General features: G+C 44.5%; 1 protein-coding gene across 1 annotated transcript in view; it reads right to left on the bottom strand.

Moving 5' to 3' along the window:
- The window catches only part of RFTN2 (raftlin family member 2), a 262,138-nt gene that overhangs the window by 13,375 nt on the left and 222,237 nt on the right, over positions 1-26,526 (bottom strand). Inside the window, exon 7 of the mRNA XM_040440557.1 lies at positions 16,158-16,261. Within this exon, the coding sequence (XP_040296491.1) occupies positions 16,158-16,261 (104 nt within the window). The remainder of the gene's footprint in view (positions 1-16,157; positions 16,262-26,526) is intronic.

The raw sequence follows: 26,526 nt of genomic DNA, 5'->3' as shown, positions 1-26,526 counted from the left end.
GTAGCGTTTCGGCTGGATCTTCCGCAGACTTGGAGGATCCATGATGTGTTCCACAGGTCGTTACTAAAGAAATATGTGAAACCAGTGGAACCATCGCCATTGCCTCCTCCTCCTCTTCTGGTCAAGGGAAACTTGGAGTTCGAGATCTCCAGGATTCTCGACTCTAGAATTCTTCGGGGTTCCCTTCAGTACCTGGTGCACTGGAGGGGATACGGCCCTGAGGAGAGGACGTGGGTTCCGGCGCTAGATGTCAATGCCAGCCGACTGGTGAGGGCGTTTCTTAGGTCCCATCCAGATAAGGTTGGTCCGGGGTGTCCGGAGGCCACCCGTAGAAGGGGGGGTACTGTCATGCCCCGTCCTGATGGTGTGCGGAGGTCGGCCAGAATGGCAGCACGATTTTAGTGTTTTGTTTTGGAGCCGTGCTGGATCCGCCTCCCATCAGGTGCACTGGGTGGGGTTATGAGTTTAAATAGCACTCCACCCCAGTGCTCTGAGCGGATTATATTCATCACTTTGGTCTTGGAAGCTAGAGAGGAAGGTTGTCTGTTCCAGCGCAGAGAGATAAGTGTGGTTTCTTGTTTGATTGTGTGGTGTCATCTCTCCCATCCAGGTTCTGTACGAGCAGGCTGCTCCTATTTCCCCTCTTCACCATCTCAGGGAATTTAGGGTGTTTCAGTCTAGGCACGGGGACACATCATACCTACCATTAAGGTCTGCATGTGGGCTGAGCATTGCAGGGAGAGAGGTCAGGGATAAGTTAGGAGGTGACCCTTCCCCTGCCTCTCGCCTAGAGCCTGGTTGGTGGTTTAACTGTTAGTCTGTGTGCACGTCCGCCGTGACACATACGCCTTCACTCGGTCAGCATTTGCTCAGTAATCCATGAGTACTGGTAAACATGAGAGGCTCTAAAACAGAGATGACACGTGAAGGTAATATTTGCATGTCTTCTTTCTGTTTTGTACCCACTCCTGCTTTTGGCTACGAAATCATAAGCCAATTCTGATGGGACCATACAGGCCTTACAGCTGCTACTCAGAGTTGTGCGTCTCATTTTTCCTTCCTTCTGACCGATCAGAAGAAAGGTCAAATATATGGTAATTTCAAGAAGGCCAAACAAGGACAATACCGACCCCGTCATAGAGTGGGGAGGGTGGTAACAGCATGAGAAGTCTACAGTTACCCTATGACATAGTGGTGAGATGGAAGCAGCATGAGGAGACCACCAAGTGGCACAATAACAGGGTCTGGAGGTGGCGGCAGCATCAGGAGGCCACAGAGTGGCACAATGACAAAGTGTGGAGGCGACAGCAGCAGTATGATTAGGCCACAGAGTGGCAAGGTGACATAGTGTGGACATGGCAGCATCAGGAGGCCACAAAGTGGCAAGGTGACATAGTGTGGAGATGGCAGCATCAGTAGCAGTATGATACTACAGAGTGACAAGGTGACATAGTGTAGACATGGCAGAATCAGGAGGCCACAGAGTGGCAAGGTGACATAGTGTGGAGATGGCAGCAACAGCAGCAGTATGATACTGCAGAGTGACAAGGTGACATTGTGTAGACATGGCAGCATCAGGAGGCCACAAAGTGGCACGGTGACAGTGTGGAGATGGCAGCATCAGGAGGCCACAGAGTGGCATGGTGACATAGTGTGGACATGGCAGCAGCATGATACCACAGAGTGGCAGGGTGACATAGTGTGGAGATGGATGATCTAATCTGATGCATCAGGCATTGGTGGGTGGAAATCCTGGCTGATCCACGCCTGATTGATCTTGACAAAAGTAAGTCTCTACACATTTTGGGTGGACAGGCGAGTTCTTCTTGGGGTAACTATGGCCCCCGCCGCACTAAACACTCGCTGTGATGCCACACTATTGGCCGGGCAGGACAGCTTTTCCAGGGCAAATTCGGCCAGTTGCGGCCACAAATCCAGTTTGGCTGTCCAGTAGTCCAGCGGATCTACAGGGTGGGCCATTTATATAGATACACCTTAATAAAATGGGAATGGTTGGTGATATTAACTTCCTGTTTGTGGCACATTAGTATATGTGAGGGGGGAAACTTTTCAAGATGGGTGGTGACCATGGCGGTCATTTTGAAGTCGGCCATTTTGAATCCAACTTTTGTATTTTCAATAGGAAGAGGGTCATGTGACACATCAAACTTATTGGGAATTTCACAAGAAAAACAATGGTGTGCTTGGTTTTAACGTAACTTTATTCTTTCATGAGTTATTTACAAGTTTCTGACCACTTATAAAATGTGTTCAATGTGCTGCCCATTGTGTTGGATTGTCAATGCAACCCTCTTCTCCCACTAGTCACACACTGATAGCAACACCGCAGGAGAAATGCTAGCACAGGCTTCCAGTATCCGTAGTTTCAGGTGCTGCACATCTCGTATCTTCACAGCATAGACAATTACCTTCAGATGACCCCAAAGATAAAAGTCTAAGGGGGTCAGATCGGGAGACCTTGGGGGCCATTCAACTGGCCCACGACGACCAATCCACTTTCCAGGAAACTGTTCATCTAGGAATGCTCGGACCTGACACCCATAATGTGGTGGTGCACCATCTTGCTGGAAAAACTCAGGGAACGTTCCAGCTTCAGTGCATGAAGAGGGAAACACATCATCATGTAGCAATTTCGCATATCCAGGGTCCTTGAGGTTTCCATTGATGAAGAATGGCCCCACTATCTTTGTACCCCATATACCACACCATACCATACATTTTTTTGTTCCAACAATCTTGGAGGAATCTATCCAATGTGGGTTAGTGTCAGACCAATAGCGGTGGATTTGTTTGTTAACTTCACCATTCACATAAAAGTTTGCCTCATCACTGAACAAAATCTTCTGCGTAAACTGAGGGTCCTGTTCCAATTTTTGTTTTGCCCATTCTGCAAATTCAGTGCGCCGATCTGGGTCATCCTCGTTGAGATGCTGCAGTAGCTGGAGTTTGTAAGGGTGCCATTTGTGAGTAGCTAATATCCGCCGAAGGGATGTTCGACTAATGCCACTCTCCAGTGACATGCGGCGAGTGCTACGCTGTGGGCTCTTGCTGAATGAAGCTAGGACAGCCACTGATGTTTCTTCATTAGAGACAGATTTCATGCGTCCACATTTTGGCAAATCCAACACTGAACCAGTTTCACGAAACTTAGCAAGCAGTTTGCTAACTGTAGCATGGGAGATGGGTGGTCTCGTAGGGTGTCTTGCATTGAAATCTGCTGCAATGACCCGGTTACTGCGTTCACCAGACATCAACACAATTTCTATCCGCTCCTCACGTGTTAACCTCGGCGACATGTCAATGGCTGTAAACAAAGAGAGCCCACAGTGTAGCACTCGCCGAATGTCACTGGAGAGTGGCATTAGTCGAACATCCCTTCGGCGGATATTAGCTACTCACAAATGGCACCCTTACAAACTCCAGCTACTGCAGCATCTCAACGAGGATGACCCAGATCGGCGCACTGAATTTGCAGAATGGGTAAAACAAAAATTGGAACAGGACCCTCAGTTTACGCAGAAGATTTTGTTCAGTGATGAGGCAAACTTTTATGTGAATGGTGAAGTTAACAAACAAAACCACCGCTATTGGTCTGACACTAACCCACATTGGATAGATCCCTCCAAGACTGTTGGAACCAAAAAATTTATGGTATGGTGTGGTATATGGGGTACAAAGATAGTGGGGTAGTTTTGAGGGGGGCGTGGCTTGCTCATGGCGGAGTAGGACGCAGGACAGTGAAGCTCTCCCGCCATCTCCGCTTGAAAAGCTATTTTTACCTACATTCCTGCTTACTCACGTCTCCTGATGGGTCGTAGGACTGCCAAGGGGTTACAGGAGCCTGCACAACAGCCGGAGGGGTCCGGAATTGAGAAGTTTTTTGGATCCCAGTCGAGTGGCACAGGGCCGGCAGAGGCGCCCAAGATGGCGACCGGAAAGAATGTGCCTGCGACCGCTGGTAACTCGAGCCCGCCACATGAGGACAGAGAGCCGGAAAGCCCGGTGACCGTTACTACGGACGGCGAATGGGATATCCGCACGTTTTTGCAGGCTCTCCCTACCAAAGATGATTTAGCCCACTCGGTGCAGAGGCTAGAGCAGACATATCGCTCAGAAATGGAGACCCTGAAATGGGAAATCAAACACTTGGGCACCAGAGTCGAGGCTGCTGAAAAGACACAGGAGTCCTTTCAAGACCAGCTGGATGATCAGCACAAGGTACTATCGGCGCATACACAGCAGATCAGCCACCTTCTTTCACATGTGGATGATCTAGAGAACCGCCATCGCAGGAATAACCTGCGGATCCGTGGAGTGGCGGAATCAATATCCACGTCTGAATTAGAGGCAACGATCCAGACCTTTTTTAGCACACTGCTGGGGGGAATCGGCGCAGCTACCGGTGGAGTTGGATCGCCTGCACAGGGCCTTGGGGCCTAAATCTATGGATGTTTCCAGACCAAGGGACATTGTGTGCCGTGTGCATTTTTTTAAAGTAAAAGAGGAGATATTAAAAGCAGCTAGGCAAGCGGACACTCTGGAACTCGGAGGCTCTGTGGTACAGATCTTGCCGGACCTCTCTAGACGTACTCTTCAGCTTAGAAGGGCGGTGAAGCCTCTGCTCGCCTTACTCAAAGAGAGAGAGATACCATATAGATAGGGCTTCCCCTTCCAACTGCATGTTAGGAGAGATGGAAGATCAGCGATTTTCAGAGATCCGGAGGACCTTCCCAAGTTTCTGGAGACTTTGTCGCTCCCACGTGTTTCATTACCGGATTGGCCGATGGTTATGGAGCCTGCGCCTAGGCCACAAAGAGAAAGATGGTCGGAGGTCTCCCCAAGGGCTTCTAGGCAAAGAAAGTCACCATGAAGATAGTCTGACTAACCTTGGGGTCACTTATCTTTTTACAGTGGTCATATAGTAGACCACTTATGTGAATCATAACCTGCCCCATACTACTGTGGTTATAGCCGATAGGCTTCCCTGTTAAGTTGGCACATATTCTGTGCAGTTGGTTCAGGATAGTATGGGGGATGAAGGTTATTATGTTATGGTATACGTTGTTTTCCAGAGAGTTCCAGCAAGGAATTGGATGGGCCGTAAGGGCCTATATAGTTCATATAATGCAGGATGTATTTTAGCATTATTACTATGTTTAGCTTTTCTTTAAATTGTCAGATGATAATATCAGATGGAGATGGGGGGGGGGGGGGGGCCTGCTCTGTCATCTTGGGCTTCCTCTTCTCCCTTAGAGGTGTGGGTGGTGGATGGTTGTTTTATTCCACTACCTAATGTTAACTACAAGAAATGTCATTTTTGTCGCTCCATATTGTAGGGGCTTATTTGTTATATGTAATGTTTGTATGTCCCCCCTGTTGTGTCTTGTCTCCCTTAGGGCAGTGGTTCTGCCTTTATATGTTAGGTATCCAGTAACTTTCATAAGCATATCATACAATAGCTATGGCATCCATTAAAGTATGCTCCTATAATGTCAACGGGCTAAACGAACCGGTCAAGAGAAATCAAGTACTATATAGTCTACATAAACAGAAAGTGGGTATAGCCCTCCTGCAAGAGACCCATTTTAAAGAAGGTCACATCCCCTCATGTAAAAACAGGTACTTCACCACATGGGCTCATAGTACATATGCTGAATCTAAATCAAGGGGGGTTGCCATAGCTATACATAAAAATGTACCATGCACTGTGGTGGATACCCGCCGAGACGATCAAGGTCGTTACTTGTTCCTGAAAGTTAATATTGCCTCTAGAGTATTGATTATTGCTAATATATATTGTCCCAACACAGGTCAGAGTGGCTTCGCGAATTTGGCCTTTGCCGCATTGGAGGACTTTGCGGATGGTGTAAAGATTATCCTAGGTGGTGACATTAATCTCCCTCTTGAGGCTAAATTGGATACGTCCTCAGGTGAGTCCTCTACTTCTCCTGGGGCAGCCCGTGGTTTCCAGAGACACTTACATGCACTGCGTTTAGTTGATGTGTGGAGAATACTGCACCCGTCAGGGAAGGACTTCACATTTTTTTCTATGACACATAACTCATATCACCGCCTGGACTACGTGTTCATTTCACATGAACTATTAGATCTACATCCGACTGCGGCGATAGAACCTATCCTCTTCTCTGACCATTCAATGACCTGGGTAGCTTTAGACCTAGGGGATCCCACTCGTTCAAGGAGCTCTTAGAAATTGAATGATAACGTATTGAAAGACAGTGTGTGTGTGGCTGACATTAAAAAAGTAATTGAGGAATTTGTGGAGGTTCACAAGGAGGACTCCTCCAGATCCACTATTAAATGGGAGGCGCTTAAGTGTGTGATCAGAGGTCGTCTGATTTCCCACGCGTCCCGACTCAAGAAAATGAGGGCCGCTAAGATTATTGATCTTTTGAGGAAGGTAGCGGATCTGGAGAAGTCCCATAAGAGCAGTCTGGATCTTGGAGTGTTTCAGGAGCTCTGCGACACTAGAAGTGCGTTGCGGAAACTCATTGACCAGAAATATTTGGGGGCCAGGGACAAATTGAAGAGTTTGTTCTACGGCATAGGTGATAAGAGTGGTAGACTCCTGGCGAGGGCGTTGAGACCACGCATGGCTTCCGGGTATATTCCCTCTCTCAACTGTAGAGTAGGGGTGAAGGTCCATGCTACGGAGGACATTCTGAGGGAGTTTCGGGCCTATTATGAGGAGCTTTATAGCTTAAAAGGGAAATATGCTGATTTAGCCTCTGAACTTAAAGCCCAAAAAATAAGACAGTACCTGAATGAGCTAAAGGGACCTAAACTCTCATCTATAGATAGTTTGGACTTAGAGAGGGAGGTGACGGATCAGGAGATAAAGGGGGTGGTGAAGTCATTGGAGGTAGGCAAGTGCCCAGGCCCTGACGGGTTCACACCTCGTTTTTATAAAAAGTTTTTGACAGAGATATTAGGGCCTCTGAAGGATATGTGCAATTCTCTAGATCAGGGGGATGTGTTTCCGGCGCAGGCAGTTACGGCACACATATGTGTCATCCCTAAGCCGGGGAGGGACCCCCTGGCCTGTTGTAATTACCGGCCGATTTCTTTAATCAACGTGGATGTGAAAATCTACGCGAAAATACTGGCAAATAGGATAAGGGGGCATATTCCTTCCCTGGTTTCGGCAGATCAAGTGGGGTTTGTGCCCGGCAGGGAAGCTAGGGACAATACCATCAGATCCTTGGCTCATATCGCAAAGGCTAGAGCTGACAGATCGCCTTTGTGCCTTCTCTCAGTCGACGCGGAAAAAGCATTTGACCGCGTCGACTGGGATTTCCTCAGGGAGACCTTGTTGGCGTTTGAGCTGGGCCCTAATATGTTGCTCAGAATAATGGCGCTGTACAATAAACCACGAGCTCAGGTGAGAGTAAATGGCGCATTGTCTTCCTCTTTTGAGATACACAATGGGACTCGCCAGGGGTGTCCGCTATCGCCATTACTATATATTCTGGTCATGGAGTTTCTGGCAAGGGCACTGAGAGCTAATGCTTCAATTAGAGGTCTGTGTTTTGGTACATTAGAATCTAAAATCGCAATATATGCAGACGACTTACTGATATACTGTACAGATCCAGTTGTTAGCTTACCAAATATTACTAAAGAATTCTCTATATTTGGAGACTTGAGTAATTTTAAGGTGAACTTCCACAAATCTGAGATATTGAATGTCACGGTTCCACACACCACAATGGAGTCTTTGAACCAAGCCTTTCCATTTCAATGGAAGACAGATCACATTTCATACCTGGGGGTGTCCATCCCTACCCGTTTAGAGGACTTATATCAGCTAAATTTCTCTACGTTAATAGAGGAGATTAGGAAGGATCTGGCGGTCTGGAAGGGATTACCCCTGTCATGGTTTGGCAGAATACACGCGTTAAAAATGAATGTACTCCCTAGGATTCTTTATGTTCTCAGGACTATTCCCATCCCGCTGCCAGGCGTGTTCTTCAGGACCATAAGATCCTTGTTTATAAACTTTATTTGGGCCGGTTCTACTCCTAGGTTGGGGATCAAGTTCCTCTTTAGGACTAAGGATAGGGGCGGAGTTGGGGTCCCTGATATTAAATTATACCATAGAGTGGCAGTTCTGGCATACATATTAGACTGGTTTCACAACAGCTCCAGCAAAAGATGGGTTGGATTTGAGAGGAGCGAGATGGAAGTCCCCCCTCAAAATCTTTTGTGGATACCAAAAAGTTTGCGTGGCAAGGTAATCCCGACCATTACAGCTGGGGTACTACAGGTGTGGGACAGATGTGCGGCTGCACTCGGTTGCTCATCTTTCCCGAGCCCTATGACATCGATATTTGATAATCCAGCTTTTCCGCTGTGTAAGGGTAGGAGAGAAATACTGGGTTATCGTAGAGAGGATGGACTTAGGGTTCGACAATTGATCTCGGGAACCTCTATCCGTACTTTAGATGACTTGCCGGGGTGTAGGAATAGAGGGGCGTGGATTTTATATAGAGGACTGAGAAATTACATACTATCCTTAGGTCCGACGGAAGCCCTGGCTAGGGATCTGACCCCCTTTGAAGCAGTGTGTTCACAGTCATCTCCTCCTGCGCATTTGGTGTCTCTGGTGTACGGGCTGCTACAGGAGAATGCTGGACCGGCCTCTTCCTTGCCTTATGTTCGGGCTTGGGAGAAGGAAATGGGAAAAGTGTTCTCTAAGGAACAATGGGAGAAATCATTTGTATTATCTCACAAGTCCTCCATATGCTGTGGGGTGCAAGAAAAGAATTTTAAAATACTTTCTAGATGGTATAGGACCCCTGCTATTTTGCATTCCTTTTTCCCGGAGTGCTCTGACCTGTGTTGGAGATGTTTGGAGGAGGTGGGTACAATGTCCCATATCTGGTGGCGGTGTAAGAAAATTGTTCCCTTTTGGTCGGCCCTGAATAAATTGTACAACAGTGTGGTGGGTACGACATCTGTTTGGACCCCGGAGGAAGCTTTGTTATCAATGTTTGCCAGTCCCACTCTGGTAGTCAAAAGAGGCCTCCTGAGATTTTTCATGCAGGCGGCTCGTTTGGTGTTGCCTAGACATTGGAAGTCACAGGACGCGCCGAAGATGTCAGAATGGCTAGAGACGTTTGAGAACTTACGTAGAATGGAGGAATTGATAGCAGAGGATGCGGGACTAGACCAGAAATACTTGAAAATGTGGATGCCATGGATTTTGTTTAAAGGGTCTCAGGGATTTTCTGAATGGATGAATCGGTACAGTGTGTCTCCGGTTGTATAAGACTGTAGATGCTTGCTTTTATGGAAGATACCTAGTAGTTTGTCTTTTTCCTTTTGTGTCTATCTGTGTTGTCTGTGTTTGTCTCCCCCGTTTGTCTCGTTTCATGTTTATGCATAGGCTTTTGGAAACACTCTTTGTTGTGAATCCTACAGATGCAAGGTTTACTTGCTTAAGTTCTGTAACCTACTGATGTCATTTTAAATATGATGTGTTTCTCGCATTGTACTGATTCATGTTGTTACATTTTTTTTATGCCTAAATAAAATAATTGAACAACAAAGATAGTGGGGCCATTCTTCATCAATGGAAACCTCAAGGCCACTGGATATGCGAAATTGCTACATGATGATGTGTTTCCCTCTTTATGCACTGAAGCTGGCACGTTCCCTGAGTTTTTCCAGCAAGATGGTGCACCACCACATTATGGGTGTCAGGTCCGAGCATTCCTAGATGAACAGTTTCCTGGAAAGTGGATTGGTCGTCGTGGGCCAGTTGAATGGCCCCCAAGGTCTCCCGATCTGACCCCCTTAGACTTTTATCTTTGGGGTCATCTGAAGGTAATTGTCTATGCTGTGAAGATACGAGATGTGCAGCACCTGAAACTACGGATACTGGAAGCCTGTGCTAGCATTTCTCCTGCGGTGTTGCTATCAGTGTGTGAAGAGTGGGAGAAGAGGGTTGCATTGACAATCCAACACAATGGGCAGCACATTGAACACATTTTATAAGTGGTCAGAAACTTGTAAATAACTCATGAAAGAATAAAGTTAAGTTAAAACCAAGCACACCATTGTTTTTCGTGTGAAATTCCCAATAAGTTTGATGTGTCACATGACCCTCTTCCTATTTAAAAAACAAAAGTTGGATTCAAAATGGCCGACTTCAAAATGGCCGCCATGGTCACCACCCATCTTGAAAAGTTTCCCCCCTCACATATACTAATGTGCCACAAACAGGAAGTTAATATCACCAACCATTCCCATTTTATTAAGGTGTATCCATATAAATGGCCCACCCTGTACTATGACGGCTGGCAGGGTGCTGTCAAAGTATGCCACCACCTGCTGGTTCAGGTCCTGCTCCAGGTCTACTTGCTGCTGCTGGTGAGCAGTTTCTTCACTATGCGGGTGAAAGCTGCTCATCAGCGACTCAGACTGCTGGTGTTGCTGTCACTTGCGACAAAGTCGAAGATCCAGTCAACGAATCAAGAACCACTGGATTGCTGGTCAAGACAGGACTGCTAGCTGACATGTGGACCTGAGGCTTCGGGAAGAAACCCCTGCTGCCACGCCCCCTTACTCTGCTGTGACCTGCACCAGAATCATTTACGCCTCTGACACTCCGCTGTGCAGGGCCTGGCACTTCTCTGTCTGACATACTTTTAGCTGAACTAAATAAATTAAAAGCAAATTAAAACACCCCTAAAAGCGCCAAATATATTTTTCTTTTTTTACTGAGATAGGCAACTAAAGGATTTTAAATTGGCAACTAAACAATTTCAGCGTAATTAACAGCAAAAGTGAACTGCATATATATTTCTCGTATTGGACTAAAATAGGCCACTAAACGATTTCCAAGTAAATAACAGAAAAAGTGAACTGCGAATATTTTTCTCTAGAAATATGACAAACGCAAATAACACCAAATGTGAACTGTGTCTATTTTTCTCGTATTGTAGTGAAATATGACAAGAAATGCTTTTAGCGCAAATAACAGCAAATATAAACTATCTATTTTTCTCTAGAAATATGGAAATAAACGCTTTTAGCGCAAATAACAACAAAAGTGACCTGCATAAATATTTCTTGTATTGTATTAAAATAGGCCACTAAATTATATCCGCGCAGTTAACAGCAAAAGTGATCTGCGTATATATTTCTTTTTCCACAGATAAAAGCTACTAAAGGCTTTTCAACATAGCACTTGCACCCCAATAACTAATTGTTGGAATGACAGAGCTGTATTATGAGACTATCTGGATCCCCAAGTAATGTTTCCCTGAACTTGTAAATCGCTTTTTTTCACAATGAGGATTTTCCAATGAATCTCCCTAGCATCTGCACATGTCTCTCCCTGCCTGTGAAATGATTCTTCTCATTATCCTTTCCCTGCACTAGTAAATTGCTTTTTTCCTTTTTTTTTTTACAATTAGTTCTTCTTTCAATCTCCCTAGCGCCTGCATACACGTCTGTCCCTGACCAATGTACAATGGTGAATGGCAGCATCTAAGATGGCCGCCGTATTTATAGGGCTGTGGCATCACCTGGCTGGCTGCTGATTGGCTGCATGCATGGCATTATGGGTCATCCTGCCTTCCCAGAGTTCCTTGCCCCATGTTCTCACACGTGTAGCTACCATTTTAGCCGGCATTGTAGCCGGCTAGTCTCCATGTTAGGAAAAATTGCAATTCGTTACCACGAAGTGCGAGGAAAATCGCATTAGTTCAGAATCAAATCTTTCCTGAAATCCTGAGCAAATTTGACTTTGTCAGCCTCAATTCGCTCATCTCTAATGTTAACCCTTTATGTGTTCCACAAGAATTAAAGGAAAATGGAGATGAAATTTAAGTTTTTGTGCACATTTTTAGTTTTAATCCAAATTTTCCTATAACACAGCAAGCAAAATGAACCTCAATATTTATTACCCTTATTCTGCAGTTTACAGAAACACCCCGTTTATATTTGTGAACAGCTGTATGGGTACACAGCAGAGTTCAGAAGGAAAGGAGCAACATATGGTTTCTGGAGAGCAGATTTTGCTGGAATGGCTTATAGGTGTTGTGTCATATTTGAAGGCACACTAGGGCACCCCTACAGTAGAAACCCCCAAAAAGTGACCCTATTTTGGAAACTACACCTCTCAAATAATTTATTAAGGGGTTTACTGACCACTTTGACCTCACAGGCGCTTCATAATATGTAGAAACACTTGGCTGTGAAAATGAAAAATTCTATTTTTTACAAGGAAAAGTCACTTAAGCCCAAATTTTTCACTTTAACAATGGATAACAGAAGCAAATGCACCCCATAATTTGTTACCCATTTTCTCCTGAATACGGCAACGCTCCATATGTGGTTTTAAACTGCTGTATGAGCAGATGGCAGAATTCAAAATTAAACCCTTCATTTTCTAACATGGAATTTGCTGAAATAGATTTTAAGGGCCATAGCTTTTTTATTTTTTGTTGACTGAACTGAGTGGGGGCTCATTTTTGCTGGATATGCTGTAGTTTTTAATGGTACAATTTTTGGGTGAATATGACTTTTTGATCTCTTTTTATTTCATTTTTTTATGAGGTTAAGTGGACTAATATTGCAATTCTGCCAGTGTATTTTTATTTCATACAGTAATTTTATTCTGTCGGTTGATACGGTTATGGCTATACCAAATGCATATTGTTTTATTTATGGTATACCACTGTAATATCAGAAAATCACTTTTTATTAAACATATTTTTTTTTGCATCACCAAATCAAAGACCCATAAGTTTTAGATTTTTACATCAATGTACGGTAGTTTTGTGATGAAAACTTTTTTTTTTTTTTGCAGGACGTGCTGTAATTTTTAATGGTACAATTTTGGGGTCTCTATGATGTTTTTATTTTTCATGGGGTTTACCATGTGGTATATTTGATATGATAATTTTATTGTGTGGGTTGTGACGGTTATGGCAACACCAAATTTGTTTAGTTTTTTTATGTTCTACCACTTTTATATCATAAAATCACTTTTTATGAAACTTTTTTTTTGCATCATCAAAATCTAAGACCTACAACATAGTTGTATGAGGGCTTATTTTTTGCAGGATGGGCTGTAGTTTTTATTGGTACAATTTTTGAGATGCATATGACTTTTTGATTACTTTTTATTCAATGTTTTTGGGAGGTGAGGCAAAAAAACAGCAATTCCGCAATAGTTTTTAATCTTTTATAAATGCAGATGGGAAAAGGCAATTTATTTTATTTGCAATTAGCATTTCTTTTTTTTTTACATTAATTTTTAACTTTTTTTTTATCAAGTCCCACTTGTATCCTGAAGATCCAATGGGGCTGATGACTGTACTATACTTTGCAATGCTCTTGCATTTCAAAGTATAATACTATCAGTTTTACACTGATAGGTGGCAACAAAGGTTGTCCAGTTGCCATGGCAACCATCGGCCCGCTGCCATCGCAGCGCGGCAGCCCGATAGTTTAGAGAGGGAGTCCTCTCTCTCTATTAACCCCATGGATGCCGCATACTGCTGCATCTATGGGGTTAAACAGGTAAAATTGGTGCCAGCACTGATCTCGCCCGTTACAGCTGACACTCACTGCTGATGGTGGCAGCTCAGGAACAGAGCCATTGCCATAAGATAAAGGGGGACCACCACAGGGGGCAGGGCAGGCACAGCCACACATATCAGGGGATGGGGGAGCACAGCTAAATGCATCAGTGGGTAGAGATCTGGGGTGCACCGGGAACTGATCGGGTGGGGGGCAGGCCGAACACACAGCAGCCAGTTCCTGATTTCAGGCGCTGATCTGCAGAGTGCAGAACAGAACCTGAAACCAGCCTTTTTACATGGCCGCACTCCAATTAGTTAGTCTGCACAGACTAACCAATCGGAGTAATCACCGGCAAGGGACCTCTCCAATTGGTCCCTTGCTGGCATTACCAGACCCTACACTGTCTGTGACAGCAGTAGAAGCTTTAATTCAAGCACTTTACAGTGCTGGGATTAAAGAGCTGCCATAACGTTTATATAAGTGCTATCTGCACGGGGTATGTGCAGATAGGATGTATATACAAACCGGATTCCAAAAAAGTTGGGACACTATACAAATCGTGAATAAAAACTGAATGCAATGATGTGGAGGTGCCAACTTCTAATATTTTATTCAGAATAGAACATAAATCACGGAACAAAAGTTTAAACTGAGAAAATGTATCATTTTAAGGGAAAAATATGTTGAATCAGAATTTCATGGTGTCAACAAATCCCAAAAAAGTTGGGACAAGGCCATTTTTTTTACCACTGTGTGGCATCTCCCCTTCTTCTTACAACACTTAACAGACGTCTGGGGACCGAGGAGACCAGTTTCTCAAGTTTAGAAATAGGAATGCTCTCCCATTCTTGTCTAATACAGGCCTCTAACTGTTCAATCGTCTTGGGCCTTCTTTGTTGCACCTTCCTCTTTATGATGCGCCAAATGTTCTCTATAGGTGAAAGATCTGGACTGCAGACTGGCCATTTCAGTACCTGGATCCTTCTCCTACGCAGCCATGATGTTGTGATTGATGCAGAATGTGGTCTGGCATTATTTTGTTGAAAAATGCAGGGTCTTCCCTGAAAGAGATGACGTCTGGATGGGAGCATATGTTGTTCTAGAACCTGAATATATTTTTCTGCATTAATGGTGCCTTTCCAGACATGCAAGCTGCCCATGCCACACGCACTCATGCAACCCCATACCATCAGAGATGCAGGCTTCTGAACTGAGCGTTGATAACAACTTGGGTTGTCCTTGTCCTCTTTGGTCCAGATGACATGGCTTTCTAAAAAGAACTTCGAATCGTCTTCCATTTTGCCACACTCCATTTTAAATGATCCCTGGCCCAGTGAAAACGCCTGAGCTTGTGGATCTTGCTTAGAAATGGCTTCTTCCTTGCACTGTAGAGTTTCAGCTGGCAACGGCGGATGGCACGGTGGATTGTGTTCACTGACAATGGTTTCTGGAAGTATTCCTGAGCCCATTCTGTGATTTCCTTTACAGTAGCATTCCTGTTTGTGGTGCAGTGTCGTTTAAGGGCCCGGAGATCACGGGCATCCAGTATGGTTTTACGGCCTTGACCCTTACGCACAGAGATTGTTCCAGATTCTCTGAATCTTCGGATGATGTTATGCACAGTTGATGATGATAGATGCAAAGTCTTTGCAATTTTTCGCTGAGTAACACCTTTCTGATATTGCTCCACTATCTTTCTGCGCAACATTGTGGGAATTGGTGATCCTCTACCCATCTTGGCTTCTGAGAGACACTGCCAGTCTGAGAAGCTCTTTTTATACCCAATCATGTTGCCAATTGACCTAATTAGTGTTAATTGGTCTTCCAGCTCTTCGTTATGCTCAAATTTACTTTTTCCAGCCTCTTATTGCTACTTGTCCCAACTTTTTTGGGATTTGTTGACACCGTGAAAATTGGAATCAACGTATTTTTCCTTTAAAATGATACATTTACTTGGATTAAACGTTTGATCTGTCATCTATGTTCTATTACAAATAAAATATTGACATTTGCCATCTCCACATCATTGCATTCAGTTTTTATTCACAATTTGTTTAGTGTCCCAACTTTTTTGGAATCCAGTTTGTAGCTGTATGGCAGTTGTGAAGGGGTTAAACTGCAATAACAAATTGCTGACCCATAATAATGATGGCAGACAATTATACATGCTCATGAATTGTCTTCCTTTACTGGTAATATGTGAAAATTGGCATACATTTCTCAGGGAATTGTTATGCCATCTTCACAGTTTGACAAATTTTTATTAATTTCTATCAATATGTTTTTAATATGAATTTAACAAGGTATGTATTTTCTCATATTTTGGACATAAGCACTCTTTCTTTAGGGGTGTTTTTGTTACTCTGTGTGCTGTCCTTTCATACCTCATCCAGCCTATACCTTACCAACTTGATTTGTGAGAATAGAGCCAGTGGGCGATTAATGTGGGTTCTGGACTTGTGTCTTTGTGGTTTATTTAACATTTGTGTATATTAACCTTTGACAACATTTTAAAACCACAGATTCAATGAAAAAAACATAAAAGATATGCATCAGTATACCTTGTCATTTCTCACCTGTTTTGCCTTATTATGGGTGTTGGTATGACACAAGTCAGAAGCCATCCAAATTCTGCCAAAGTGTGCAACAAAGGACCATAGTCTGTTTTAATTTCAGAACCCTATAAAATATATGAAATAATTAGAGTATTTAACAGAACAGAAACATGTAAACCTCAATTAAATCTATCCCTGTGGCTGCAGAGTCCATGATATTCATATGTTCTTAAAGGGGTTCTCCATGAATTAACAAAATCAAATTACTTAAAATACATAAATATTTTTGAATCCAGAGGGAAAAAACATGGTGGTCTGGTTCTAAGACGTTTGAGAGTAGAGATGTCCCGAACTATTCGCCGGCGAATAGTTCCCGGCGAACATAGCTTGTTCGCGTTTGCCGCGGCGGGCGAACATATGCGATGTTCGGTCCGCCCCTATACGTCATCATTGAGCAAACTTTGACCCTGTACCTCACAGTCAGCAGACACATTCCAGCCAATCAGCATACCCTCCCTCCCAGACCCTCCCACCTCCTATCAAATAGCAAGGACAGCATCCATTTTAGGGACAGCATCCATCTTAGAAGCTGCAGTGTCACAAATTTGTCTAAGTTGTAATCGCAATGCGATTAATACGGGTTATATTAATCGCATTGCGAATTCAACTTAGAGCTGGGTTCCTAATGGTTACAGTGGCGTTGCTATGGCTGGTGTCACCCGGTGCGGTAGAAAATGGTGTCACCCCTGGCCCCGCCCCCCCCCGAAGCCATAATAAACAGATAAAGAGAGAAAAAAAGAAGTCACTAAGTCAGCTCCAATCAGATATCTGTATAGACCCAGAGTCTTGGTCTATGTGCAGATATCTGATTGGAGCTGACTTCTTATTTTCTCTTTTGCACATAAACGTTTAAACTATATTCCTTATAAAAATGACCAGTCCACACCATGTGGGTCTATATTTATGAGGGCCCCCCTGAGCAAAGATTAGTAAATGTGGCCGGGTGGCCCCAGCCCACAGTTCAACCCAACCCCTTATGTCTCCTGGCCTGGGGCCGTCTCTATAATAATTCACAGTAATTTATGAATGGGGTTAGGTTATTAACTTATTATTATTGGGGTATTATTAAAATAATTTGGTCTATAAAGTCAGAGCCGCTCTACCTACCTCCTCCTCCCGGCACCAGAGACTCCTGCAGGGCAGCTGCCGCGGCGCCCCACCACTCACCAGGCTGCAACTTACCACACTCTGCGTCAACTACGTAATTTTCCATGGGAGCTTTGCCATGGATCCCCCTCCGGCATGCCACAGTCCAGGTGTTAGTCCCCTTGAAACAACTTTTCCATTACTATTGTGGCCAGAAAGAGTCCCTGTGGGTTTTAAAATTCGCCTGTCTATTGAAGTCTATGGCGGTTCGCCCATTCGCGAACATTTGCGGAAATTCGCGTTCACGAACGGAAAATGTTATGTTCGCGACATCTCTATTTGAGAGCAGCACCTATACAAACAGACAATGCAAGTATGTGAGTGTTTGATTTCCAGTGTGTCTGCAGCAAGACACTCCCTCCAAGACACTCCCTCTGCCAGTCAGGGGAATGTTAGCTCTAGTAAGCAGGGGACCAGGAGTGCACGGCAGGCCAGACAAGTGCTCATAGTAGGAGATTCAATTATTAGGGGCAGAACTGATAATGGTCTTGATTTTTCAGGTGCTGAAGCGGTGTGAGGTTTGATAATGGACCCAGTGGAATACAGAGCAGTCGTCAAGTTCCTTTACTTGAAAGCCCGCTCACCAAAGAAGATGTTCGATGAGATGAAAGAGGTTTATGGTGATGATTCCCCATCATATGATGCAGTCAAGAACTGGCATCGTCAATTCAAAAGTGGTCGGACTTCGGTGGAAACAGCTCCAATTCCAGGGCGACCCCACTCTGCTATCGATGAACACACCATCCAGCAAGTGGAGGTCGCCATTTTGGAAAATTGCAGCGTAACCATTCGCCACTCAGCCCAAATTGTCAAGATTAGTGTGGGGTCCGTGGAAAAAATCATCCAAGACCATCTTCACATGCATAAGGTATCCGCTCACTAGGTTCCCCGACTGCTCACACCTTTCCAGAAGCATGAACGAGTCGAATGCTCTCAGGCTTTATTGACGATGTGCCATGGAAGCCATGGGGACTTTTTCAACAGACTGATCACACAGGATGAAAGCTGGGTCCATTACTATGATCCGGAGACTAAAGTCCAGTCAATGCAATGGAAGCATCATGACTCACAGCCTCCAAAGAAGACACGTGCCCAACCCTCGGCAGGCAAGGTCATGTTCACAGTCTTTTGGGACCAGCACTGAGTAGTATTGATGGATTTCCTAGCAAAGGGTACAATGATCACTGGGGAATACTATGGTTCACTGCTGCGGAAATTGCGGGAGGCCATCAAAACCACGTGGCATGCTCACCAAAGGTGTCCACCTTCTGCAAGACAATGCACCAGTTCACAACTCACATGTTGCCCAAATGGAAGCATGCTCCTGTGGCTTTGAAATTCTACTGCATCCCCCTTATTAACCCGACCTCGCACCATCTGACTTCCACCTCTTTCCAACAATAAAGTTATTTTTGAAGGGCAAGCATTTTCCAGATGATGAGACTGATTTCCGAAGTCACAACGTGGCTTTTGGAGCAACCTGGCGACTTCTACAAGCGAGGTGTTTACAGCTGCATAAAGAGATGGGAGAAGTGTGTGTCCCTAGGTGGCACCTATGTAGAGAAGGACTAATAACTAAAATGGCTGCTGCACGTGTGAGGACATGGAGAAAGGAACTCTGGGAAGGCGGGATCACCCATAATGCCATGCATGCAGCCAATCAGCAGCCAGCCAGCCCATGTCACAGCCCTATAAATAGTGGAAGCCATCTTAGATTCTGCCATTTACCAGTGTACTTAGTACAAGGAGAGACATCTGCAGGCGCTAGGGACAGTGATAGAAAAAACTTAATTGTGCTAAAAGAAAACTATATACAAGTGCGGGGAAAGATTCTTCAAGGTGTAGGGAAAGCATAGGGAGGAATCATTCCATAGCATTTCTGTTGAAGAGGGTTCAGGTCGGGGAGGTGACAGCCTGGGTAATAGGAGCATTCCTATTACACCTTGCAGCACTGACTGGGGATCCAAATTGCCATTATACTGCTCTGTAATTCCATCAAACCGTTCCTAATACGGTGCAAGTGTTTGATACAGGCATTAACAGGGGTTATTATAAGGAAATATTTCTACGTTTTATTTGCCCTAGTGCGGTGCAGTTATATGTTCTAAAGCATTTTTTGGCTTGTATTAGTCGGAAAAAAGGGCTTATTAGCCGTTGTGTGGTGAAGTGCGAAAATTACAGCCCTTTTTGTCGTGTATTAGTGGCAAAAGTAAAATATATTTGCTTCTTAGTGGTGCAGTTATCTGTTCTAAAGCCCTTTTTTCTGTGTATTACTGGAAAAAGAAAAAATATATTTGCCGCTTAGCGGTACAGTTATCTGTTTTAAAGCCCTTTTTTGCGTATATTAGTGGAAAAGGGAATAATATCTTTGCCTCTCAGCGGTGCAGTGATATATTCTAAAACCCAGTTTGCCTTGTATTAGTGGCGAAATAAAAATATATTCGCCCTTCAGCATTGCACTTATCTGTTGAAAAGCCTTTTGTGCAAAAGAAGAAAAAAAAATTGAGCCTAATTGCCATTCTGCGGTGCAGTGAAATATTCTAAAGCCCAGTTTGCCGTGTATTACTGGCGAAATAAAAATATATTCGCTGTTCAGCTTTGCACTTATCTGTTGAAAAGCCAGTTGTGTTTTGTAAAAGTTGAAATAAATTAGGGCCTAATTGCCGTTCAGCGGTGCAGTGAGATATTTTACAGCCCTGTTTGCCGTGTATTAATGGCGAAATAAAAATATATTCGGTGTCCAGCGTTGCACTTATCTGTTGAAAAGCTTGTATTCTGTAAAAGTTTAAAATAACTAAGGCCTAATTGCCCTTGAGTGGTGCAGTGCTATACTCTAAAGCCCAGTTTGCCATGTATTAGTTGCGAAATAAAAATATATTCGCAGTCCAGTGTTGCACTTATCTGTTGAAAAGCCTTTTGTGTAAAAGTAGAAAAAAATTAGGGCCTAATTACCGTTCAGCGGTACAGTTATATGTGGTGAAGCCCTTTTCGCGGGATGGACCGAATTACGTAGTGGTGAAATTTTTTATGCGAAACAGGCTTTTTGGGGGAAAATTGATGGGTGATTGTAGACTTTCTTCTGTATGAACCGAATGCCATTATCCTTTCATAGGTGAAATTTTTTATTTCAACCATGTTTTTGTACACCCATGTGATTGTACACCTTTTGCGGTATGGACGAAATTACGTAGTGGTGACATATTTTATGTAAAATAGGCCTTTTTTGGGAAAATTGATGGGTGATAGACTTTTTCCTGTATGAACCGAATTCCATTATGCTTTCATTGGTAAAATTATTTATTTCAACCATGTTTTCTTCAGGAAAATTTATGGTGATTGTAGACCTCCTTTTGCTGTATGGACCAAATTATGTCATTGTGGGTCCTGCAGTAAACATAATGAAGATGCTGATGACAACACACCAGCAGACTTTGCCTTTACCATCTATTCACAATTAAATCAAGTAGCTTCACCAAGTTGAAAACATTCATGTGTTTTTATCTGCTCCGTCTGCATTCGATCTCCACAGCACACAAGACATAACAGGAGAGCCTCTGCTTTGGAGTCCAAGTCCAGTTTCTTAAGATCAGGAGTTCCATCAGAATTGTGCGTAACAATCTTGCTCCCTGTGCAAAGCCATAACAAAAGGACTCCGTAGGCATACACATCAGAGGAAGCTGAAGCTGGTTGCCACAATTTTAATTCAGGAGCAGTAAACAGCAGGAAGTAAATAGAGGTGGCTGAACTCCACTGCTCTGTATCTCTTGTGAAGTCAATGTCTCCAGCTATGACCCTCTCGCGATTTACAGCAAATACATTATTTTCAAGAATTATGTTGGAGGCATTTAGTGTATGCAAGCCATGTGCGACCCCCCTCAATTAAGGGCCTACTTTCCGTTCAGTGGTGCAGTTATATGTGGTAAAGCCCTTTTTGCGGTGAAATTTTTTGTGACCCAGTTTTTTTGGGGGGGAAATGTATGGGTGAATGTACACCTCCTTTTGCGGTAAGGACTGAAATACTTAGTGGTGAAATTCTTTATGTGACACTGGCTTTTTTTCAGGCAAATGTATGGGTGGGTGTACACCTCCTTTTGCGGTATGGACTGAAGTACTTAGTGGTGAAATTCTTTATGCGACACTGGCTTTTTTTTGCAAAATGTATGTTTGACTGTGCACCTCCTTTTGCGGTATGGGCCGACTTACTTAGTGGGGAAATTCTTTATGTGACACAGTTTTTTTTATTTTTATTTATGGGTGATTGTACACCTCCTTTTGCGGTATGGGCCGAATTATGTAGTAGTGAAATGTGTTATGTGAAACAGGCTTTTGTTGGGAAAATTGATGGGTGACTGTACACCTCCTTTTGCTGTATGGGCTGAATTATGCAGTGTTTTTAATTTCAAAGTAAACTTCGCTGCTCTGTATCTCTTGTGAAGTCAATGTCTCCAACTATGCCCTTCTCGCGATTTACACCAAATACATTATTTTCATGTAGAGATCCAAGAATTATGATGGAGGTATGTAGTGCATTCAAGCCATGTGCAACCTCTCTAATCACTCTCACGCTGTTCTGCACCGGAGTCACACAGGGGGAGGAACTGCTCCGTGTCCTTCATCAAGAAATCGAATCCTGGTGTCACTGGGCGCGCTCTTCGCGGTGGCGCGCTCTTCATTCGCAGCGCTGCCGGCATCCAACGCATACAGCAGAGCGAGGATGCGGTGGGCGTCCACGTCTCCATGGGGACCAGGGCGCGGGGAGGACCCGGCCGCGCACGCCTCCTCAGCGTGGCCGGCGTCCTCCGTCCTCTAGACAACGAGCAGCAGGGGATCTGAGCGCCGATGTTAATGAATCGGCGCTCAGCTGTGTTATGAGCAATCAGAGTCACGTGACGCTGGCCACGTAACCTGACTCACCTGTACGGGTTATTTAAACAGGTAGCCTGCTGGCCACAGTTTGCCTGTGATTGGTCTTGCTACCCTCACCAGCATTTTTTATTGTACCTTTCAGTGTGTGTTTGGACCTCGGCTCTGTTTTTGACCTCGACCGTTTGACCTCCCTGGAATTGACGTGACCTCTTGGCTTCTGACTCCGGATTGTGTTTTGACCTCATTATTGTATTGCTCCCTGTGTACCTTCGTTACCTTCTGGCTTTGACTTTGGCTTGCCTGACTCTGTTACAGTACTTTTCTATCTTCTTAGGCCCCTTCATGTATCTAAGCGAGGGACTGCCGCCAAGTTGTACACCGTCGGTTAGGACGGGCCGTGCAAGTAGGCAGGGACACAGGTGGGGTGGAGTTTAGGACTGCACTTATCTCTGCTCTCTGTTGTGATACCTGGCTTTCTCCACATCAATTTAAAATCTGAACCATGGTGACCGACAAGGGGAAGAACAGGGTGTTGCGCTGCGTCAAGGAGGCCTGAGCCATGTCACCTGCCTGGCACACGTGTTCAATCTGGTTGTCAAGCGGTTCCTGAAGTCTTCCACCCATCTGCAAGGCATTCTAAAAATGACCAAGAAACTTTGCATGCACTTCAGCCACTCGTACACCGCAAAGCACACCCTCCTTGAGCTGCAGTGGCAGAACGGCATCCCCCAACATAGGCTGATATGCAACGTTTCCAACCATTGGAATTCCACCCTCCATATGTTGGACTGACTATACAAACAGAGAAAGGCAATGAACGATTTCTTGATGATCCAAGCAGACAGGAGTAGTCCCCTATGTAACTTCAATGTCAGCCAGTGGCAGCTCATGCGTGACACCTGCCGTTTTCTCAGGCTCTTTGAGGAGGCCACGTTATTTGTCAGTTGCCAGGACTACGGGATGAGCGATGCTATTCCACTGCTTCATGTCCTGGAATAGATGCTGGTAAATCTGGCTGGTCAGGGGACTGGAGACGTGGTGCCTAGAAAGATGGCGGCAGAGTTTGATACGTTTGTCTGTTAATATGTCTGTTTACAGTCAGTGAAAGGGAACATCATTTATCGCAAGGATATGCAAACACCAACCGATGGGGTGTTAACTGCCAGAAGTAGGTCATCGACACGAAGGAGCAGTCATTTTCACAGCTCGAGGTATCCTCCCGGAAGCTTGACCTCTGCACGTCGACGGTCTACATTGTGAAGCTTGTCTAAAAAAAAATCCCGCAGTGCACCCCCTTGGAGGAAACTCTTGATCTGGCACAGGCTACTTTGCTCCTTCAAAAACAATGGAATCTGTACAGCATGACACTGATGTATAATTTCTCATACAACTGACTGAAAGAGTATTCCAAGCACCTCTCTGCCCACATAGCTGCCAAGAAGCAGAAGGGTCTTGCCACTGAAGTGGGCTCAGAACTGAACCTAAAAGCCAAATTTTCCTGTTTACCTGGACTCAATGGAAAGGATAGAGAGCCACTGGCTGTGCTGATACAGATTTCATCAAAGCCTCCACTCACCAAGGCAAGCACAGAGGACTGGATTGTATGGACAAGTTGGTTCTGCGGGACATACACAGAGAACAATCTATTGAAGGTGTTACCAAAGACATTTACTTGCCTCCCGCTCTTCCTGTATAATGGCTCTGAGGTGCTCACAGTTATTGTAGGGACGTGGTTCCAAAGAAACTTTGACTGTTGTTTGGGTAAGCTGGTGATCAGTTCTCAGGACCTTACTTGGCTAGCAGCGATGTGGACCGGGTATGACATGTCTGGATCAGTGTCGGCCACAGAGCTTGTTTTCTCTTCGCCCATCGAATCTCGCATGGACATTTCTTATGCCATCCACGCAGAGGACTTCAAGACTTTATGGAATGATATTCATAAATCAAAGGACGAGGTCACGTTGGAGGAAGTGGACAATTCATTCCAATGTCTTCACTCACATTTCTTCAGATACTTTAGAATCTACTTATCAGCAACCCAGCTCGTCACAGAATGAGCTAGAGTCAGCTTGTTTGCTGGACTGTCCTCCAGTTATCAGCCATAACCCCATACATTTCTTGATCCATATGCATTATCATTGTGGTCACCCCGACACTGGTCGTCAATCCATTCTATGTTTTTTTCAGTTTGTCTTATAAATCTTGTGGTTTTGCCCCTTCTGTGTTGTATTTTATGTGTGTTAATATCCTGTTTGTTAAATAAAGTTGTTTTTTTCTCCCCCGTTCAAAAAATAAATAAAAAAGAATTGGCTTGTGATTTGGTAGCCAAAAGCAGGATGGATACAAAACACAGAAGACATGCAACTATTCCATTCACGTGACATCTCTGTTTTGGATCCACTCCTGTTTTTTTGGCATTAACAATAATGATGGATTACTGACCAAATTCTGACCGAGTGAAGGCGGATGCTCCACAGACAGGATCCGTTTTTTGGGGGTTATTGTTCTGACTGATCATAGGAAGGTCAAAATAATCAGTTATGGACTTCCGGTTCCGGCGCCCGCATGTAAGGTCGCAGCAAGGAAGAGCTCCCGCCACCCTCGACTATACCGACCGAAATAAAGCCAGAAATATTAAGTGTGGAGCGCTAAGAGAGGGGCGTTTGTGCATTAGAAGCCGTCGGGCTCTGTATGGACCGATTTGTGCTCAGCAAGGTAAAGGCGCCAGTGATCCATCGGTAGAGGAGCTGGAGGTAACAGACGCGATGCCAGGCACCGTGACGGACAATTCGGAGGTTAGCAATGACTCTGATACTGGCCAGCGCGCACATATGCCGGATCTGAAAGATTTGGATTATAAATCCCTAGCTGTGGAGGTGGCAGCGCACTTAGCCACGGATTTACAAACTACACTGGCAACAGTCATTAAAGCTTCTATGCAGCAGATCCAAGAAGATCTGAAACAACAGAGTGCACAAATCGAGGAGACAGAATCCCGAGTGCATGCGATTGAAATTAATACAGAAGCTAACCAGTCGCAGACAAGACGGCTGATCATAGAAAACAAGAAACTGTGGGATCGCATTGAGGATCTTGAAAATAGGTCCCGATGTAACAATCTAAGGATTGTAGGAGTCTCAGAGGAGGTTCCGGCAAAGGACTTGCTGAATTTTTGTGAGTCGGTGCTTCCTGAATTACTAGGAATACCTGAGGAATGTATTGTGGAGAGGGCGCATAGAGTGGGCCTCTCCACAATACAGGGCGCATAGAGTGATAAGCAAAGACAACTATAGAGACAAAAGGATGGACACTCGACCCAGGCAGGTCATTGTTAAATATTTTAATTTTCAAGACAAAGTGAATATTTTGCGTCAATTCAAAAGAAGATCGGGCAGCCTTGAATGGAAAGGCGCTAGGCTCCTTATATTTGGAGATTACTCCGCGGACGTGGCCAAGCGAAGGAGAGCCTTTTCTAAAGTTTGCTCTGAACTATACCAACGCAGCACCAGATTTGCTTTAATGTATCCGGCGATTCTGCGGATTTACAATGCCAATGGTAGCACGGACACTTTTGAATCCCAAGAAGAAGTGATGAAAGTACTTCAACTGCAGGTAGACAAGATGGACTCCTCCTGGAATGGAATGGCGGGGAAGAAGAAAGAGTTCCAAGAGCGGCCAGATTGGTCCCCACAGATGAAACGCTTCAGGGATCATGTGGAGAGGTCCGCATCACACGAACCAGTTGAAAATCGTGATTGGGCGGAGGATTGAGCAGATTACGAAGTGCCTTTCGCTGGCGCAAGGGACTTACAGGAGATGTTGGTAATTGTGGCTGAAAGGGTGGACATTAAGCCTAGGGGTCACCCAAGTTTGTTGGAATAATGCCTATGTTTGGGGTATGCATTCATTTAATGTTGGTTACAAGGGGGTCCTGGGATAAGGCTTACTTGGGGATTATACTGGTCGGGGGTGGGGGGGGCGGGCAAACTGATAATTATGTTAGATATTGCTGCTGCTAGGTGGGAAAAAAGAGAAGCCCAGAGGGAGAAAGGAGCAGATTTGGGATTGAAGTCGAATTTGCTTGAACCAATCAAATTCATGTCCTGCATACAGGGAGTGCAGAATTATTAGGCAAGTTGTATTTTTGAGGATTAATTTTATTATTGAACAACAACCATGTTCTCAATGAACCCAAAAAACTCATTAATATCAAAGCTGAATATTTTTGGAAGTAGTTTTTAGTTTGTTTTTAGTTTTAGCTATTTTAGGGGGATATCTGTGTGTGCAGGTGACTATTACTGTGCATAATTATTAGGCA

Source organism: Bufo bufo, chromosome 7, assembly GCF_905171765.1.
Source record: "Bufo bufo chromosome 7, aBufBuf1.1, whole genome shotgun sequence".
Lineage (NCBI taxonomy): Eukaryota > Metazoa > Chordata > Amphibia > Anura > Bufonidae > Bufo > Bufo bufo.
The sequence above is the reverse complement of the archived record's forward strand: the minus strand, read 5'-3'. Positions and strand labels throughout refer to the sequence as shown.